The sequence below is a fragment of the Heptranchias perlo genome, chromosome 44, assembly GCF_035084215.1.
Source record: "Heptranchias perlo isolate sHepPer1 chromosome 44, sHepPer1.hap1, whole genome shotgun sequence".
In the NCBI taxonomy this organism is placed as follows: Eukaryota; Metazoa; Chordata; class Chondrichthyes; order Hexanchiformes; family Hexanchidae; genus Heptranchias; species Heptranchias perlo.
Genome location: NC_090368.1, coordinates 789556 through 808751, shown reverse-complemented (window position 1 = coordinate 808751; position 19196 = coordinate 789556). Strand labels below are relative to the sequence as shown.

General features: G+C 55.6%; 1 protein-coding gene across 1 annotated transcript in view; it reads right to left on the bottom strand.

Moving 5' to 3' along the window:
• The window catches only part of LOC137306553 (OTU domain-containing protein 7B-like), a 31429-nt gene extending 13551 nt beyond the window's left edge, over positions 1-17878 (bottom strand). Inside the window, 6 exon segments of the mRNA XM_067975829.1 lie at positions 72-297; positions 881-1051; positions 3739-3943; positions 5509-5616; positions 13925-14037; positions 17722-17878. Coding sequence (XP_067831930.1) covers positions 72-297; positions 881-1051; positions 3739-3823 — 482 coding nt within the window. The 5' untranslated portion in view covers positions 3824-3943; positions 5509-5616; positions 13925-14037; positions 17722-17878.
• Between the last annotated feature and the right edge of the window lie 1318 nt (positions 17879-19196).

Sequence of the window (19196 nt, the reverse complement as noted above, 5' to 3'; positions counted from 1 at the left end):
TCTGTGGGTTGCTCACTGACTGTGATTCCCTGTGTTCGGTGGAACCTCAGGTGGTGTTTTGCTGAAGACGCCGACCCTTACCAGCCTGCTCCAGAGCGACCAGCATCGATTGTTCGATCAAATCCCGTTCGATGAAATTCCGGAAATCCTCCCTGTACACCGTCAAATCAGGCAACTGGAAGGTGCAAATGGGAGTCTCCAGTGAATGCTCACTGCTGCCGTTGTTTGACATGTGGGAACGTGCCAGAGAGACGATCGTGGAGCTGGCGTGAGAGATTCCCCGAGTCAGGCGTTTCTCTGGACAAAGGGAAACATTCTCTTTAAACGGCAAAATAGGAAAATTATTTCCTTCGATTTATTTTCTCTTCCTCCTCCTCGCATAAAGATGTTGTTCATGGAGTACGGCCCCCCCGCGGTCCCTACTCCGTCCCCCCAAGACCGTACATCTCACCCCCCCACCTCCCTGCCAGGGCCCGACTTCCCCCAACCCCCCACACCGGACCGACAATGCCCACCACCCCCCCCCCACTGGGACCCAACTCCCCCCCCCCCCCCCCCCCCCGGGGCCCGACTTCCCCCAACCCCCCACACCGGACCTACAATGCCCACCACCCCCCCCCCCCACTGGAACCCAACTCCCCCCCCCGGGGCCCGACTTCCCCCAACCCCCCACACCGGACCGACAATGCCCACCACCCCCCCCACTGGGACCCGACTCCCCCCCCCCCCGGGGCCCAACTTCCCCCAACCCCCCACACCGGACCTACAATGCCCACCAACCCCCCCACTGGGACCCGACTCCCCCCACCCCGGGACCCTACTTACCCCTCCCCTGGGAGCAGGCCTCTCTGCCCCATACCTAACAGTAGTGGACACTCACCTTGTACAGACTCGTCCTGTCTCGGTAAGACAGGCCGCACCAGCCGCGATGCCTCCTTTTCCTGCCCTGTGATCCCACGTCCTTCGTTGAACGAGTAGGGCAAATTCCCAGCATTCACCTGCCGCAGCTGCTGAAAGTCACTGAGAGCAGCAGTGATGTCCCAGTTTTTACCTACAAGATCAGTAAACACTTTCAATACTCCCAGTACAGGACCGGGGGGACTGGTACAGGGCTGAAGGGGCGGGGGAAATGAGTGGGGCAGTGGGATTAGTGTGGGATTGATACAGGACTATGGGGAGATAGCGGGGCAGTGGGATTAGTGTGGGATTGATACAGGACTATGGGGAGAGAGCAGGGCAGTGGGATTAGTTTGGGATTGATACAGGACTATGGGGAGAGAGTGGGGCAGTGGGATTAGTTTGGGATTGATACAGGACTATGGGGAGAGAGTGGGGCAGTGGGATTAGTGTGGGATTGATACAGGACTATGGGGAGAGAGCAGGGCAGTGGGATTAGTTTGGGATTGATACAGGACTATGGGGAGAGAGTGGGGCAGTGGGATTAGTTTGGGATTGATACAGGGCTATGGGGAGAGAGTGGGGCAGTGGGATTAGTTTGGGATTGATACAGGACTATGGGCAGAGAGCAGGGCAGTGGGATTAGTGTGGGATTGATACAGGACTATGGGGAGAGAGTGGGGCAGTGGGATTAGTGTGGGATTGATACAGGACTATGGGGAGAGAGCAGGGCAGTGGGATTAGTTTGGGATTGATACAGGACTATGGGGAGAGAGTGGGGCAGTGGGATTAGTTTGGGATTGATACAGGGCTATGGGGAGAGAGTGGGGCAGTGGGATTAGTTTGGGATTGATACAGGACTATGGGCAGAGAGCAGGGCAGTGGGATTAGTGTGGGATTGATACAGGGCTATGGGGAGAGAGTGGGGCAGTGGGATTAGTGTGGGATTGATACAGGACTATGGGGAAATGAGTGGGGCAGTGGGATTAGTTTGGGGATTGATACAGGACTATGGGCAGAGAGCAGGGCAGTGGGATTAGTGTGGGATTGATACAGGACTATGGGGAGAGAGTGGGGCAGTGGGATTAGTTTGGGATTGATACAGGACTATGGGGAGAGAGTGGGGCAGTGGGATTAGTGTGGGATTGATACAGGACTATGGGCAGAGAGCAGGGCAGTGGGATTAGTGTGGGATTGATACAGGACTATGGGGAGAGAGCAGGGCAGTGGGATTAGTGTGGGATTGATACAGGACTATGGGGAGAGAGTGGGGCAGTGGGATTAGTTTGGGGATTGATACAGGACTATGGGCAGAGAGCAGGGCAATGGGATTAGTTTGGGATTGATACAGGACTATGGGGAGAGAGCAGGGCAATGGGATTAGTTTGGGATTGATACAGGACTATGGGGAGAGAGCAGGGCAGTGGGATTAGTGTGGGATTGATACAGGACTATGGGGAGATAGCGGGGCAGTGGGATTAGTTTGGGATTGATACAGGGCTATGGGGAGAGAGCGGGGCAGTGGGATTAGTTTGGGATTGATACAGGACTATGGGGAGAGAGCGGGGCAGTGGGATTAGTGTGAGATTGATACAGGACTATGGGGAGAGAGTGGGGCAGTGGGATTAGTTTGGGATTGATACAGGACTATGGGGAGAGAGCGGGGCAGTGGGATTAGTTTGGGGATTGATACAGGGCTATGGGGAGAGAGCGGGGCAGTGGGATTAGTTTGGGATTGATACAGGACTATGGGGAGAGAGCGGGGCAGTGGGATTAGTTTGGGGATTGATACAGGGCTATGGGGAGAGAGCGGGGCAGTGGGATTAGTGTGAGATTGATACAGGACTATGGGGAGAGAGTGGGGCAGTGGGATTAGTTTGGGATTGATACAGGACTATGGGCAGAGAGCAGGGCAATGGGATTAGTTTGGGATTGATACAGGACTATGGGGAGAGAGCAGGGCAATGGGATTAGTTTGGGATTGATACAGGACTATGGGGAGAGAGCAGGGCAATGGGATTAGTTTGGGATTGATACAGGACTATGGGGAGAGAGCGGGGCAGTGGGATTAGTGTGGGATTGATACAGGACTATGGGGAGATAGCGGGGCAGTGGGATTAGTGTGGGATTGATACAGGACTATGGGGAGATAGCGGGGCAGTGGGATTAGTTTGGGATTGATACAGGGCTATGGGGAGAGAGCGGGGCAGTGGGATTAGTTTGGGATTGATACAGGACTATGGGGAGAGAGCGGGGCAGTGGGATTAGTTTGGGGATTGATACAGGGCTATGGGAAGAGAGCGGGGCAGTGGGATTATTTTGGGGATTGATACAGGGCTATGGGGAGAGAGCGGGGCAGTGGGTTTAGTGTGAGATTGATACAGGACTATGGGGAGAGAGTGGGGCAGTGGGATTAGTTTGGGATTGATACAGGACTATGGGGAGAGAGCGGGGCAGTGGGATTAGTTTGGGGATTGATACAGGGCTATGGGGAGAGAGCGGGGCAGTGGGATTAGTGTGAGATTGATACAGGACTATGGGGAGAGAGTGGGGCAGTGGGATTAGTTTGGGGATTGATACAGGACTATGGGGAGAGAGCGGGGCAGTGGGATTAGTGTGAGATTGATACAGGACTATGGGGAGAGAGTGGGGCAGTGGGATTAGTTTGGGATTGATACAGGACTATGGGGAGAGAGTGGGGCAGTGGGATTAGTTTGGGGATTGATACAGGACTATGGGGAGAGAGCGGGGCAGTGGGATTAGTTTGGGATTGCTTCAGTATACAGCAAGCACAGACATGATGGGCTGAATGGCCTCCCTCTCGGGCCTGGGAACTCTCACCTTCGAGCAGATCCCTCGCCAGTCCAGGCTCGGCCCCCGTCGAGCGAACAAAGTCTGACAGGACGGCATCCATGTCGAGAGTCATGTGATCATGAAGTCGCGCTGCTCATTTGCCGGTTATACATACGGACGGGTCAAAGTTCAATCCTCCACCTATCGGCCGACACACGAGGAAAACCCATGGGATCTTCTCTGCAACGGATCACTGGAAGGCAGACAGAATCACTGGAAATAAAACACAATCGAAGAACACAAGGCTGGGATTACCCGCAGGACATATTGAGCCAGGGAGCGGGACCAGCCAGGGAGCCCGCACGTTGCCCGGCGACACCTGCTGAAAAATGTGAGTTCCTGCGAGAGCAGAGGCAGGCTCAGCTGCGATGCCCTCTGCAGTTGAATAACCAGTCAATATTTGAGTGTCTGGAGTCGTGCCTGTCGGATGAGACGCCAGCTGTCTCCCTCCGTCCTGGAATCAGAGGCAAAATTATTAAAGATTCCAGGATCCTGAAGGAAACTGAGAAACCAGAGATGTTCACTGGTCCAAATCCAAGGAGAAACAAGTAAAAATTAGGAAATTAGATAACTGACCTTTGGAAACCGACAGACAGCATATAAAGTTTATAGGGAGAAGGCGGGCCCGAGGGGCGGGGAGGCCGGCTGGTGGGATTGAGGGCGGAGATCGAGGGCACGGGGAGAGGGTGGGTGGGAGGGACTGAGGGGTACGGGGAGAGGGTGGGTGGGTGGGTGGGACTGAGGGGTACGGGGAGAGGGTGGGTGGGTGGGTGGGACTGAGGGGCACGGGGAGAGGGTGGGTGGGTGGGAGTGAGGGGTACGGGAGAGGGTGGGTGGGTGGGAGTGAGGGGTACGGGGAGAGGGTGGGTGGGTGGGAGTGAGGGGCACGGGGAGAGGGTGGGTGGGAGGGACTGAGGGGCACGGGGAGAGGGTGGGTGGGAGGGACTGAGGGGCACGGGGAGAGGGTGGGTGGGAGGGACTGAGGGGCACGGGGAGAGGGTGGGTGGGAGGGACTGAGGGGCACGGGGAGAGGGTGGGTGGGAGGGACTGAGGGGCACGGGGAGATGGTGGGTGGGTGGGACTGAGGGGCACGGGGAGAGGGTGGGTGGGAGGGACTGAGGGGCACGGGGAGAGGGTGGGTGGGAGGGACTGAGGGGCACGGGGAGAGGGTGGGTGGGAGGGACTGAGGGGCACGGGGAGAGGGTGGGTGGGAGGGACTGAGGGGCACGGGGAGAGGGTGGGTGGGAGGGACTGAGGGGCACGGGGAGAGGGTGGGTGGGAGGGACTGAGGGGCACGGGGAGATGGTGGGTGGGTGGGACTGAGGGGCACGGGGAGATGGTGGGTGGGTGGGACTGAGGGGCACGGGGAGATGGTGGGTGGGTGGGTGGGACTGAGGGGCACGGGGAGAGGGTGGGTGGGTGGGAGGGACTGAGGGGTACGGGGAGAGGGTGGGTGGGTGGGAGGGACTGAGGGGTACGGGGAGAGGGTGGGTGGGTGGGAGTGAGGGGTACGGGGAGAGGGTGGGTGGGTGGGACTGAGGGGTACGGGGAGAGGGTGGGTGGGAGGGACTGAGGGGCGCGGGGAGAGGGTCCAGGAGAAAGTAACTGTTTGATTGCTGTCAATTCTGCTGATTATGCCTGGTCTCCACTTGTATGTCAGTGTATGGGGCAGATCTCTGGCCACCCCCCGTCACAGTACTCTTCCCCCCCAAACCAGCACCCCCTAACTTTGGGGGTACAAGGCCATGGGTCACCTACCATGATACAGGGAGTGTTTGTCCAATGTGTCAGTCACAGAACGGCCTCTTCTGCAGACTGGGATGACGTCATCACAGCTCTTTCGAGGAAGTTGCTTTGCATCGCTTCCTGTTGCAAAGAATGAATTACAAATGTAAACCTTCACACACAGACCCACCGTCCCAGTGCGCCCACCCGGGGCCCCCCCACCGCGCGCCCACCCGGGGCCCCCCCACCCGGGGCCCCCACGCGCCCACCCGCCCGGGCCCTCCAACCGCGCGCCCGCCCGGGGCCCCCCCCCGCCGGGGGCCCCCCCACCGCGCGCCCGCCCGGGGCCCCCCCCCCGCCGGGGGCCCCCCCACCGCGCGCCCACCCGGGGCCCCCCCCGCCCGGGGCCCCCACGCGCCCACCCGGCCCCGCCCGCCCGGGCCCTCCAACCGCGAGCCCCCCGGGGCCCCCCCACCGCGCGCCCGCCCGGGGCCCCCCCCCACCGCGCGCCCGCCCGGGGCCCCCCCCCACCGCGCGCCCGCCCGGGGCCCCCCCCCCACCGGGGCCCCCCCACCGCGCGCCCCGCCCGGGGCCCCCCCCCACCGGGGGCCCCCCCACCGCGCGCCCGCCCGGGGCCCCCCCCCCACCGGGGGCCCCCCCACCGCGCGCCCCGCCCGGGGCCCCCCCCCCACCGGGGGCCCCCCCACCGCGCGCCCACCCGGGGCCCCCCCCCCACCGGGGGCCCCCCCACCGCGCGCCCACCCGGGGCCCCCCCCCATCGGGGGCCCCCCCACCCGGGGCCCCCACGCGCCCACCCGGGGCCCCCCCCACCCGGGGCCCCCCCGCGCCCACCCGGGGCCCCCACCCCACGCGCGCCCACCCGGGCCCCCCCACCCCGGGCGCCCACCCGGGTCGACTGGACTGAGACACACTATGACCCACCAGCAGTACAGTTTATTGAAGGACTGTTTCGTGTGCTGTGAGGCAGTGACTCTTTTGCAGTTCTAACTCATTCACAATTCATCAGTGTGGAGACTGTTGGCAGCAGGGTGAGGTTGGGAGGGGGCTGCCAGGGTGGGTACAGCTTTCACCAGGTCATGTGAGGGGCTACGCCTGTTTATTCTGCGGTCACTGCTTGTTCAATGATGCGATCCTCTCCTGTCCTGTGTGATGAGTTCTCTCAGTATACGGGTCTGATCCCAAAGGAGAGGGTAAAGAAACCTGGACCCATCCCACCGACCCGTCCCACCGACCCGTCCCACCGACCCGTCCCACCGACCCGTCCCACCGACCCGTCCCACCGACCCGTCCCACCGACCCGTCCCACCGACCCGTCCCACCGACCCGTCCCACCGACCCGTCCCACCGACCCGTCCCACCGACCCGTCCCACCGACCCGTCCCACCGACCCGTCCCACCGACAGGCAGCTCGCTTGGACCTCATTTGTTGGCAGATTTTCTCCAGGACGATTTTGCATCAAGTGCTGTCAAACTATTCTCTGGTTCGGACGGAGTGAGATTTATTTCAAGGTGTACGTACAGTCCCAGTGAGTCAGTGTTTGACACCTCGCTGAGCCCACTCCAACACCTCCTGATCTTGTCAGACAGCCTCACTTCAGTCACTACACTGAGCCCGAGAGACTGAACTCACCCGGTTAGTTCAATCAGCTTCCTCCACACTCCACACTTTCCATCAACCAGCTCCCTTCAGGTGGTGAGAGAGCTTCAGACTGTCAGACCAGACAGCAGCCAGTAACACTGCACCACATACCTCCTTACAGTGGGCCCGACCTCCGACGGCAGCTGGACACTGCCCAAACCACCAGCCCCGAGTCAGCACAAAGCACAAAGCAGCCCGTCAAACAGGCAGTGAATGTGAAAAGATTCTCTCTCCACTCCCTGCCCGGCCCACACTGGCACTTCAATGGTCTGCTTGGTCACACTGGTCCTCAGAACAAGGCAAGGGAACAGCATCCAGCAAGTACGTCCGAGCCTCAGCCATTCACTGCCAGCCTCCCAACACCTGCTTCCCTCCCCACACTCACTGCTCCGTGCGTCTCTGTCCTACCGTCAGAACCCACCATCACAGGAGCCAGTCTTCAGCCAATTCGATTCGCTCCACACAATATCAAGAAACGGCTGAGTGCACTGGATACAGCAAAGGCTATGGGCCCCGACAACATCCCGGCTGTAGTGCTGAAGACTTGTGCTCCAGAACTAGCTGCGCCTCTAGCCAAACTGTTCCAGTACAGCGACAACACTGGCATCTACCCGACAATGTGGAAAATTGCCCAGGTGTGTCCTGTCCACAAAAAGCAGGACAAATCCAATCCGGCCAATTACCACCCCATCAGTCTACTCTCAATCATCAGCAAAGTGATGGAAGGTATCGTCGACAGTGCTATCAAGCAGCACTTACTCACCAATAACCTGCTCACCGATGCTCAGTTTGGGTTCCACCAGGACCACTCGGCTCCAGACCTCATTACAGCTTTGGTCCAAACGTGGATAAAAGAGCTGAATTCCAGAGGTGAGGTGAGAGTGACTGCCCTTGACATCAAGGCAGCATTTGACCGAGTGTGGCACCAAGGAGCCCTCATAAAATTGAAGTCAATGGGAATCAAGGGGAAAACTCTCCAGTGGCTGGAGTCATACCTAGCACAAAGGAAGATGGTAGTAGTTGTTGGAGGCCAATCATCTCAGTCCCAGGGCATTGCTGCAGGAATTCCTCAGGGCAGTGTCCTAGGCCCAACCATCTTCAGCTGCTTCATCAATGACCTTCCCTCCACCATAAGGTCAGAAATGGGGACGTTCGCTGATGATTGCGCAGTGTTCAGTTCCATTCGCAACCCCTCAGATAATGAAGCAGTCCGTGCCCGCATGCTGCAAGACCTGGACAACATCCAGGCTTGGGCTCATAAGTGGCAAGTAACATTCGCGCCAGACAAGTGCCAGGCAATGACCATCTCCAACAAGAGAGTCTAACCACCTCCCCTTGACATTCAACGGCATTACCATCGCCGAATCCCCCACCATCAACATCCTGGGGGTCACCATTGACCAGAAACTTAACTGGACCAGCCATATAAATACTGTGGCTGCAAGAGCAGGTCAGAGGCTGGGTATTCTGTGGCGAGTGACTCACCTCCTGACTCCCCAAAGCCTTTCCACCATCTACAAGGCACAAGTCAGGAGTGTGATGGAATACTCTCCACTTGCCTGGATGAGTGCAGCTCCAACAACACTCAAGAAGCTCGACACCATCCAGGACAAAGCAGCCCACTTGATTGGCACCCCATCCACCACCCTAAACATTCACTCCCTTCACCACCGGCACACAGTAGCTGCAGTGTGTACCATCCACAGGATGCACTGCAGCAACTCGCCAAGGCTTCTTCGACAGCACCTCCCAAACCCGCGACCTCTACCACCTAGAAGGACAAGAGCAGCAGGCACATGGGAACAACATCACCTGCACGTTCCCCTCCAAGTCACACACCATCCCGACTTGGAAATATATCGGCCGTTCCTTCATTGTCGCTGGGTCAAAATCCTGGAACTCCCTTCCTAACAGCACTGTGGGAGAACCGTCACCACACGGACTGCAGCGGTTCAAGAAGGCGGCTCACCACCACCTTCTCAAGGGCAATTAGGGATGGGCAATAAATGCCGGCCTTGCCAGCGACGCCCACATCCCATAAACGAATAAAAAAAAAACTAATCACCCCCCCCAACACCGATGAGCAGCACCTAAAAGGTGGCACACACTGCAGCTGAATATCCTCAGCAGGAGTATGTCTCTTCACAGCCAGGCCATCCTAGTGTGACTGGGCACAAGATCCAAAGCAGCATACAAGGAATGGAGAGAGGAGCAAGTCGGGATCTTCAGACAGAAGCAAAACCTGCCGTTTACATCCACACACAGAGTGACGGAGGAATGAGGAACATATACAGATCATCGGTTACAGGACTGTCTGTAGTTTGGGCACCCCATTATGGAGAGAGTACAGCGTAGATGCACCAGGGAATGAGACAGCCTCGCCCACAGACTGCGCTTCATCCCCTCGCCCCCTGGGAACCTATCCCCCCCCCCTCCCCTCAAGAAGGGGGAACAAGGATTCCTGGGGGAGGGGGGAGGTCCCTTTCTCACACCGTGAGGGTGGGAGAGTCGGTCGTGACTCTATCTCCAGCCTGTGCCCCCATTTAGCAAGGCTTTCCCGCAGGAAGTCAGGGATGAGGCTCGGACTGGATTAAACACAGCCATGAGCTGCAGTCACACCAAACATGCCCCATCTGGACAGGAACCTTCCAGTCAATACACGTGGGTGCTGTACCTGCAACACCTTATCCCATGAGAGGCTGTAGGACAAGTATTCCCAGTGTTATTATACAAGACTTGGCACTAATCACCCCTCCTACACCAGCAGCTCACAAATACAAAGTAGAGTGAGTCAGAGATAGTCTGGGTGAAGGCTGAGACAGGGGATTGAAGGGAGGGGCAGGAATTTCATCCGAGCATTAAATAAAACAATGCCTGTACCCAGCGAGGGCCTGAGCGTTAAACCTATCACCCGAATCCTCGGGGGGAGGTCTGCAGCTACAAAATGACTACAGGGTCTATGGTTTTTGGACTGTTCCCTCCCTGACCCCTCCCGACTCACACCAGCGTACACCCCCTCCCCAGAGGGTGCATGGGGGGAGGGAAGGCGGGCGAGAGGCCCGGGGGCCAGACAGGGGGTGCGCGAGAGGGCGGGGCACGACAGGGCCAGGGGCCCGGGGGGAGAGGGCGGGCGTGAGGAAGGCGAGAGTGAGTATTCACAACCCCCAGTATCACCACAGCCTTGGTGTGAACTCCAGTGCAAGGCACCATTGTGATAAGCACAGCAATGAACTCCTTGATCAAACATTCACAATCCCAAACTTCCCAAGTTTGGCAGATTAAATGTTCTCACAGGTTGAACAAGGATTTTCCACACACACTTGGTGTGGGCACTAACAGGATCGGTCTGTTGTACTGCACCAATGTCTCACAATGGGGTGAGTGCCGATGGAATGGGTTTGTGCTGCTCTTGGTTGAGGGGACGATGCTGACCTGGCCTGGCCTGGCCTGGCCTGACTGACTGAACTCCCTGCTCCCTCGAGCAGTGCCCCAGGACTAACAAGGACCCCACACCTGGTGTCCGGGATTCCCCTGTGGTTGTGGGTGTGATAACAGAACCAAGATTTCAGCTTTTAAAGGCGATGGGAAAAGGAAAGAAAAGTAGGAAGGAAAGCAGCCAGAGTGCGCAAACAATAAAAGCTGTTCCTGGCCAGCTCCCTCCCTGCACCACGTAACACCCCCCCATAAACCCTCTCCTGTGATAAATGTCCACCCCCAAAAGAAGCACTTCGACTCTCCAGCGATGTGAAGTGTTGAGGTGAGAGTGACTGAGTGTGGCACCAAGGAGTCCTCGTAAAACTGAAGTCAGTGGGAATCAGGGGGAAAACTCTCCAGTGGCTGGAGTCATACCTAGCACAAAGGAAGATGGTAGTGGTTGTTGGAGGCCAATCATCTCAGCCCCAGGACATTGCTGCAGGAGTTCCTCAGGGCAGTGTCTTAGGCCCAACCATCTTCAGCTGCTTCATCAATGACCTTCCCTCCATCATAAGGTCAGAAATGGGGATGTTCGCTGATGATTGCACAGTGTTCAGTTCCATTCGCAACCCCTCAGATAATGAAGCAGTCCGTGCCCGCATGCTGCAAGACCTGGACAACATCCAGGCTTGGGCTGATAAGTGCCAAAAAACATTCGTGCCAGACAAGTGCCAGGCAACGACCATCTGCAACAAGAGAGAGTCTAACCACCTCCCCTTGACATTCAACGGCATTACCATCGCCGAATCCCCCACCATCAACATCCTGGGGGTCACCATTGACCAGAAACTTAACTGGACCAGCCATATAAATACTGTGGCTACGAGAGCAGGTCAGAGGCTGGGTATTCTGTGGTGAGTGACTCACCCCCTGACTCCCCAAAGCCTTTCCACCATCTACAAGGCACAAGTCAGGAGTGTGATGGAATACTCTCCACTTGCTTGGATGAGTGCAGCTCCAACAACACTCAAGAAGTTCAACACCATCCAGGACAAAGCAGCCTGCTTGATTGGCACCCCATCCACCACCCTAAACATTCACTCCCTTCACCACCGGCGCACAGTGGATGCAGTGTGTACCATCCACAGGATGCACTGCAGCAACTCGCCAAGGCTTCTTCGACAGCACCTCCCAAACCCGCGACCTCTCCCACCTAGAAGGACAAGAGCAGCAGGCACATGGGAACAACACCACCTGCATGTTCCCCTCCAAGTCACACACCATCCCGACTTGGAAATATATCGCCGTTCCTTCATCGTCGCTGGGACAAAATCCTGGAACTCCCTTCCTAACAGCACTGTGGGAGAACCTTCACCACACGGACTGCAGCTCACCACCAAGTGCAATTAGGGATGGGCAATAAACACTGGCCTCGCCAACGACGCCCACATCCCATGAACGAATCAAAAAAAAAACCAGTGCACCACATCAAGCCACTCCCTCCCGAGGTGGGAATGGATGTATGATAACTGAGCAAGAAGCAGATCGTTTCAAATCAAACCATCTGAAGCCACACTTCGAAAAACTCATCAGAACAAGAGTCTCTGAAACGCAGCACACGAGAACTCCAAGTCCCCAACAGAAACCTGATCTCCGACTGTTAAACTGGCCTCCTGACCCTCACACCTCAGGCCACACGCTCCCTGTGTACGTTGACCATGTGAGACCTACGGCAGGCAAGCCCATTAATAGCTCGACAATGACCCTCAACTCAACAATAGAACAGGCCACAAGATCCCGGTCATTGTACTACAGGATGTGAAAACAGCGACTCTGGGGGAAATGGGGGACTGCCACCCGAAACCCCCAGAGTGAGAGAGACAAGCTGGTGACACCAGAGAGTGTCATTACAGTGAAAGACCTGTACCCACCAGTACTGTACCCCAGTGTTATACAGTGACAGACCTGTACCCACCAGTACTGTACCCCAGTGTTATACAGTGACAGACCTGTACCCCCCAGTACTGTACCCCAGTGTTATACAGGGACAGACCTGTACCCACCAGTACTGTACCCCAGTGTTATACAGGGACAGACCTGTACCCACCAGTACTGTACCCCAGTGTTATACAGTGACAGACCTGTACCCACCAGTACTGTACCCGTGTTATACAGTGACAGGCCTGTACCCACCAGTACTGTACCCCAGTGTTATACAGGGACAGACCTGTACCCACCAGTACTGTACCCCAGTGTTATACAGTGACAGACCTGTACCCACCAGTACTGTACCCGTGTTATACAGTGACAGACCTGTACCCACCAGTACTGTACCCCAGTGTTATACAGGGACAGACCTGTACCCACCAGTACTGTACCCCAGTGTTATACAGTGACAGACCTGTACCCACCAGTACTGTACCCGTGTTATACAGTGACAGGCCTGTACCCACCAGTACTGTACCCCAGTGTTATACAGTGACAGACCTGTACCCACCAGTACTGTACCCGTGTTATACAGTGACAGACCTGTACCCACCAGTACTGTACCCCAGTGTTATACAGTGACAGACCTGTACCCACCAGTACTGTACCCCAGTGTTATACAGGGACAGACCTGGACCCACCAGTACTGTACCCCAGTGTTATACAGTGACAGACCTGTACCCACCAGTACTGTACCCGTGTTATACAGTGACAGGCCTGTACCCACCAGTACTGTACCCCAGTGTTATACAGGGACAGACCTGTACCCACCAGTACTGTACCCGTGTTATACAGTGACAGACCTGTACCCACCAGTACTGTACCCCAGTGTTATACAGGGACAGACCTGTACCCACCAGTACTGTACCCCAGTGTTATACAGTGACAGACCTGTACCCACCAGTACTGTACCCCAGTGTTATACAGTGACAGACCTGTACCCACCAGTACTGTACCCCAGTGTTATACAGTGACAGACCTGTACCCCCCAGTACTGTACCCCAGTGTTATACAGTGACAGACCTGTACCCACCAGTACTGTACCCCAGTGTTATACAGTGACAGACCTGTACCCACCAGTACTGTACCCCAGTGTTATACAGGGACAGACCTGTACCCACCAGTACTGTACCCCAGTGTTATACAGGGACAGACCCAGTAACAGCACCGGAGCATGATTGTATGAAGTCCCAGTCTCCTTGGGGTGAATGCAAAGCCCAGATTCAGCACCTCTCCCTGGCCAACCAGGAGTAGTTGGTTAAATCAATCAATCAGTTTTGGCGTTGTATAGCTGAGAATGATTTTTCACAAGTTTCTGGCCTTCAGTTACCCACTTCAATTCATGACTAGAATCCAAGTTTCTAATATTTAAACTCAGAGAGCTCTTACTTTGCCACGATTAGGCCGCTGCTGAAGTTAATCTGCTGGCTCTGCGTCCTAGGCAGTTAGTTAATGGCCCTGCTCTGTAAGTAAACATTCATTCCCTTTCAAACTTGTTTTTCCTGCATAGATTGAAATGATATAAATAAATAAGTTCTGGGAAACAGATACAGCAGGTTAACTACACACAGGCAGGAAGGACAAGCTGCACGCTGGGGATTAGGTGGTGCACTGGGTTAGCACGCTGGACTCTCGCATCAGTGGGCACTGCAGCAATGGTGATTCAATCTAAATCCCCGGTACGAGGGGAGCTGCTGTGTGAGCCTGTACCTCATCCAGTCTGAGGTCACTCTTCTCTCTGCCACCCCGACCATTCACAAACTCCCCTGCTCAACAGCAGAACCAAAGCCCACCTGGTACTGGAAGACACAATACCAGGGCACAGTTCAAAGTGAGATCACACATTCTGATGAGGTTGGTGAATGTGTTTCACTCAAAGTTCATGCCAATGTTAGAAGCTCATTGATTTATTCAGTCCCTGCTCTGGCTCACAGTCACCCGCCGATCCTCCTCAGTCACTTCACTAAAAGTTAGAAGGCAGCCTGCCATTCCTCAGACAGTGCGCAGGGTTACTGGCAGCACGTGGTGAAGAATGAAACAGGCAAAACACTGCGTTCAACGCAAGCATCAGCACCCAGTGTCACAGCCTGTTCCACACAGGACTGACAAACAGCAACAGAGGCAAACCCAGGATCACTGGCTGCAGTTAGTGTCGTCTTAACAATTATCCGAAAGGGGAAAAGAAACACACACACAACCCAATACACTGTCATCTTGTGTGATACACTTGTGTTCAGTAATCTGAACTCATCCCTGCAAATTGCTCCCATCACCAGTGACAGACCTGTACCCACCAGTACTGTACCCCAGAGTTATACAGTGAAAGACCTGTACCCACCAGTACTGTACCCCAGTGTTATACAGGGACAGACCTGTACCCACCAGTACTGTACCCCAGTGTTATACAGGGACAGACCTGTACCCACCAGTACTGTACCCCAGTGTTATACAGGGACAGACCTGTACCCACCAGTACTGTACCCCCGTGTTATACAGGGACAGACCTGTACCCACCAGTACTGTACCCCCGTGTTATACAGGGACAGACCTGTACCCACCAGTACTGTACCCCAGTGTTATACAGGGACAGACCTGTACCCACCAGTACTGTACCCCAGTGTTATACAGGGACAGACCTGTACCCACCAGTACTGTACCCCAGTGTTATACAGGGACAGACCTGTACCCACCAGTACTGTACCCGAGTGTTATACAGGGACAGACCTGTACCCACCGGTACTGTACCCCAGTGTTATACAGTGACAGACCTGTACCCACCAGTACTGTACCCGTTATACAGGGACAGACCTGTACCCACAAGTACTGTACCCCAGTTATACAGTGACAGGCCTGTACCCACCAGTACTGTACCCCAGTGTTATACAGTGACAGACCTGTACCCACCGGTACTGTACCCCAGTGTTATACAGTGACAGACCTGTACCCACCAGTACTGTACCCCAGTGTTATACAGGGACAGACCTGTACCCACCAGTACTGTACCCCAGTGTTATACAGTGACAGACCTGTACCCACCAGTACTGTACACATGTTATACAGTGACAGACCTGTACCCACCAGTACTGTACCCGTGTTATACAGTGACAGACCTGTACCCACCAGTACTGTACTCCAGTGTTATAAAGTGACAGACCTGTACCCACCAGTACTGTACCCCAGTGTTATACAGTGATAGACCTGTACCCACCAGTACTGTACCCGTGTTATACAGTGACAGACCTGTACCCCCCAGTACTGTACCCCAGTGTTATACAGGGACAGACCTGTACCCACCAGTACTGTACCCCAGTGTTATACAGTGACAGACCTGTACCCACCAGTACTGTACCCCAGTGTTATACAGTGACAGACCTGTACCCACCAGTACTGTACCCCAGTGTTATACAGAGACAGACCTGTACCCACCAGTACTGTACCCCAGTGTTATACAGGGACAGACCTGTACCCACCAGTACTGTACCCCAGTGTTATACAGTGACAGACCTGTACCCACCAGTACTGTACCCCAGGGTTATACAGTGACAGACCTGTACCCACCAGTACTGTACCCCAGTGTTATACAGGGACAGACCTGTACCCACCAGTACTGTACCCCAGTGTTATACAGAGACAGACCTGTACCCACCAGTACTGTACCCCAGTGTTATACAGGGACAGACCTGTACCCACCAGTACTGTACCCCAGGGTTATACAGTGACAGACCTGTACCCACCGGTACTGTACCCCAGGGTTATACAATGACAGACCTGTACCCACCAGTACTGTACCCCAGTGTTATACAGGGAAAGACCTGTACCCACCAGTACTGTACCCCAGTGTTATACAGTGACAGACCTGTACCCACCAGTACTGTACCCCAGGGTTATACAGGGACAGACCTGTACCCACCAGTACTGTACCCCAGTGTTATACAGTGACAGACCTGTACCCACCAGTACTGTACCCCAGTGTTATACAGTGACAGACCTGTACCCACCAGTACTGTACCCCAGTGTTATACAGTGACAGACCTGTACCCACCAGTACTGTACCCCAGTGTTATACAGGGACAGACCTGTACCCACCAGTACTGTACCCCAGTGTTATACAGGGACAGACCTGTACCCACCAGTACTGTACCCGTGTTATACAGGGACAGACCTGTACCCCCCAGTACTGTACCCCAGTGTTATACAGTGACAGACCTGTACCCACCAGTACTGTACCCCAGTGTTATACAGGGACAGACCTGTACCCACCAGTACTGTACCCCAGTGTTATACAGGGACAGACCTGTACCCACCAGTACTGTACCCCAGTGTTGTACAGGGACAGACCTGTACCCACCAGTACTGTACCCCAGTGTTATACAGTGACAGACCTGTACCCACCAGTACTGTACCCCAGTGTTATACAGGGACAGACCTGTACCCACCAGTACTGTACCCCAGTGTTATACAGGGACAGACCTGTACCCACCAGTACTGTACCCCAGTGTTATACAGTGACAGACCTGTACCCCCCCAGTACTGTACCCCAGTGTTATACAGGGACAGACCTGTACCCACAGAACCAGGTTTCGGGGTGGGGGTTGTGAGGAATGGGGGGGTGGTGAAGGGCCAACATCACAGCGATGCCCCCACTCTCCAGCCCCTGGGCATTCGCCCAGTAAACGCTGTCCAGGTGCGATCGCTGGGGATCCCGGGCAAAACTTCAGGTTCCCCAGGAGTGTCTCCAGAGGCCCGGGGGAGTGGGGGTGTCTCCAGAGGCCCGGGGGAGTCTCCAGAGGCCCGGGGGAGTGGGGGTGTCTCCAGAGGCCCGGGGGAGTGGGGGTGTCTCCAGAGGCCCGGGGGAGTGGGGGTGTCAGGCCGTGCCCCCCAGCAATGGAGCCCCAGGACCCCTCCCCCCAGAGTGAGGCGGCTCCAGGAGTTGAGGCAAACTCTGGGAGTCGGTGTGTCCCCGGGACAGGGGGAGTGGGGGCGGGATCCGCAGGAAAGTTCAGGAGACTCCGGGGGGGGGGGGGGGGGGGTGGAACGGGGGACGGGGAACGGTTCCTCCTTCACGGGTCAGTGGGCTCCGGACCTCTGCCTCTCCCCTGGGCAGCGCGTCCAATCTAGACCGCGGCTTCGGGCCTACCGACCCGAAAGCGGCTTAAAAACAAGCGGAGGGCGGGCGCGAGTCCTACCTGCCGCCGGCCGTTAGCAATCCCGCCGGAGCCGGCCACACATCCCTCAGAGCGGGGCCTCGGTGAGGGAGGTGGAAATCCACCCGGATCAGTGTGGGTAAAGGCCGCGGCCGCAGCGCGACAGCAGCAGTCCTCCCAGCCGCAACCTAACCTGCTGGACCGGAGGACCGGCTTGACAGACAGCCGCTTCCCACCAATGGCAGACCAGGTTGCCCCGGGTTACGTTGGTTTGTGAGCCGCCGGGACCAATCGGCGCGCCCGGGGGGCGGGACGAGCCGCGGACCCGCTCGTGAAGTTCGGTTAAAAAAATGCGGCTGACGTCATCGGAGGGGCGAGCCGGTGACATCATGGGTAGCAATCGCATTACGTCATGCAGGTGGGACAGGGTTCCCCCTCCCCTGCTCCCGGCCGGGGTTCCCCCCAGTCTGACACCGCACACACGACTGGAGAAATGCAATGCAGTGTGAGAGCAAGTGGAGAAGTCCAGGGGCAGCATCAGCAATCGGTAAACTTCTGTGTTTGCAAACACATTCTATGCAAGTGACCTGATCAAGCGTTTTCACAGAATCATATAGCGCAGAGGGAGGCCTTTCGGCCCATCGTGCCAGTGCTGGCTCTTTGAAAGAGCTGTCCAATTAGTCCCACTCCCCCTGCTCTTTCCCCATAGCCCTGCAATTTTCTCCTCTTCAAGTATTCGAAAGTTACCATTGAATCTGCTTCCAAGGGCGGTGCATTCCAGATCATCACAACCCGTTGCGTAAAAACATTTCTCTTTATCTCCCCTCAGCTTTTAAACAAATTGTTTATTTTTTATTTGTTCTCAGGGTGTGAACAGCATTGACGAGGCCCCGTTTATTGTCCATCCCTCGTTGCTCCAAGAGTCAATCACAAGGTGTGGGTTAGAAACAGAAAATGCTGCATCTGTGGAGAGAGAAACAGAGTTAACATTTCAGGTTGATGACCTTTCATCAGGACAAGGTGTGGGACTGGAATCACATGTAAGGTAATCAGGGATAGTTTCTGTTTCCCGAAGGAGATTAGTGAACTAGTTGGGTGTTTATGATAATCCAATCAGTTTTCATGGTTATTTTTCTGATATCAGCTCTCATGTTACCAGTTTATTGAATTCAATTTCATACGTTGCTGTGGTGGGAGTTGAACTCATAACCTCTGGGTTGCTCATTCACTACCATAACTACGAGACCACCCCTTTGGAATAGTGAAGAAAAAAACGTATATTTATGAAGCATATTCTCCATCCCAAAGTGCTTCACAGTCAATTAATAACTTTTGAAGTGTCGGTACCGTTGTTTTGTAAGTAAATGTAGCAGCAATTTGCACACAGCGAGTTCCTACAAACATAACTGAGCAGATAATCTATTTTGATGCTGTTTGTTGTGGGAGGAAGTACAAATAAACAGTGATGGGATCTTTCACTTGACAGACAATGTTGCAGTAAAATGTCAGCCTGGATT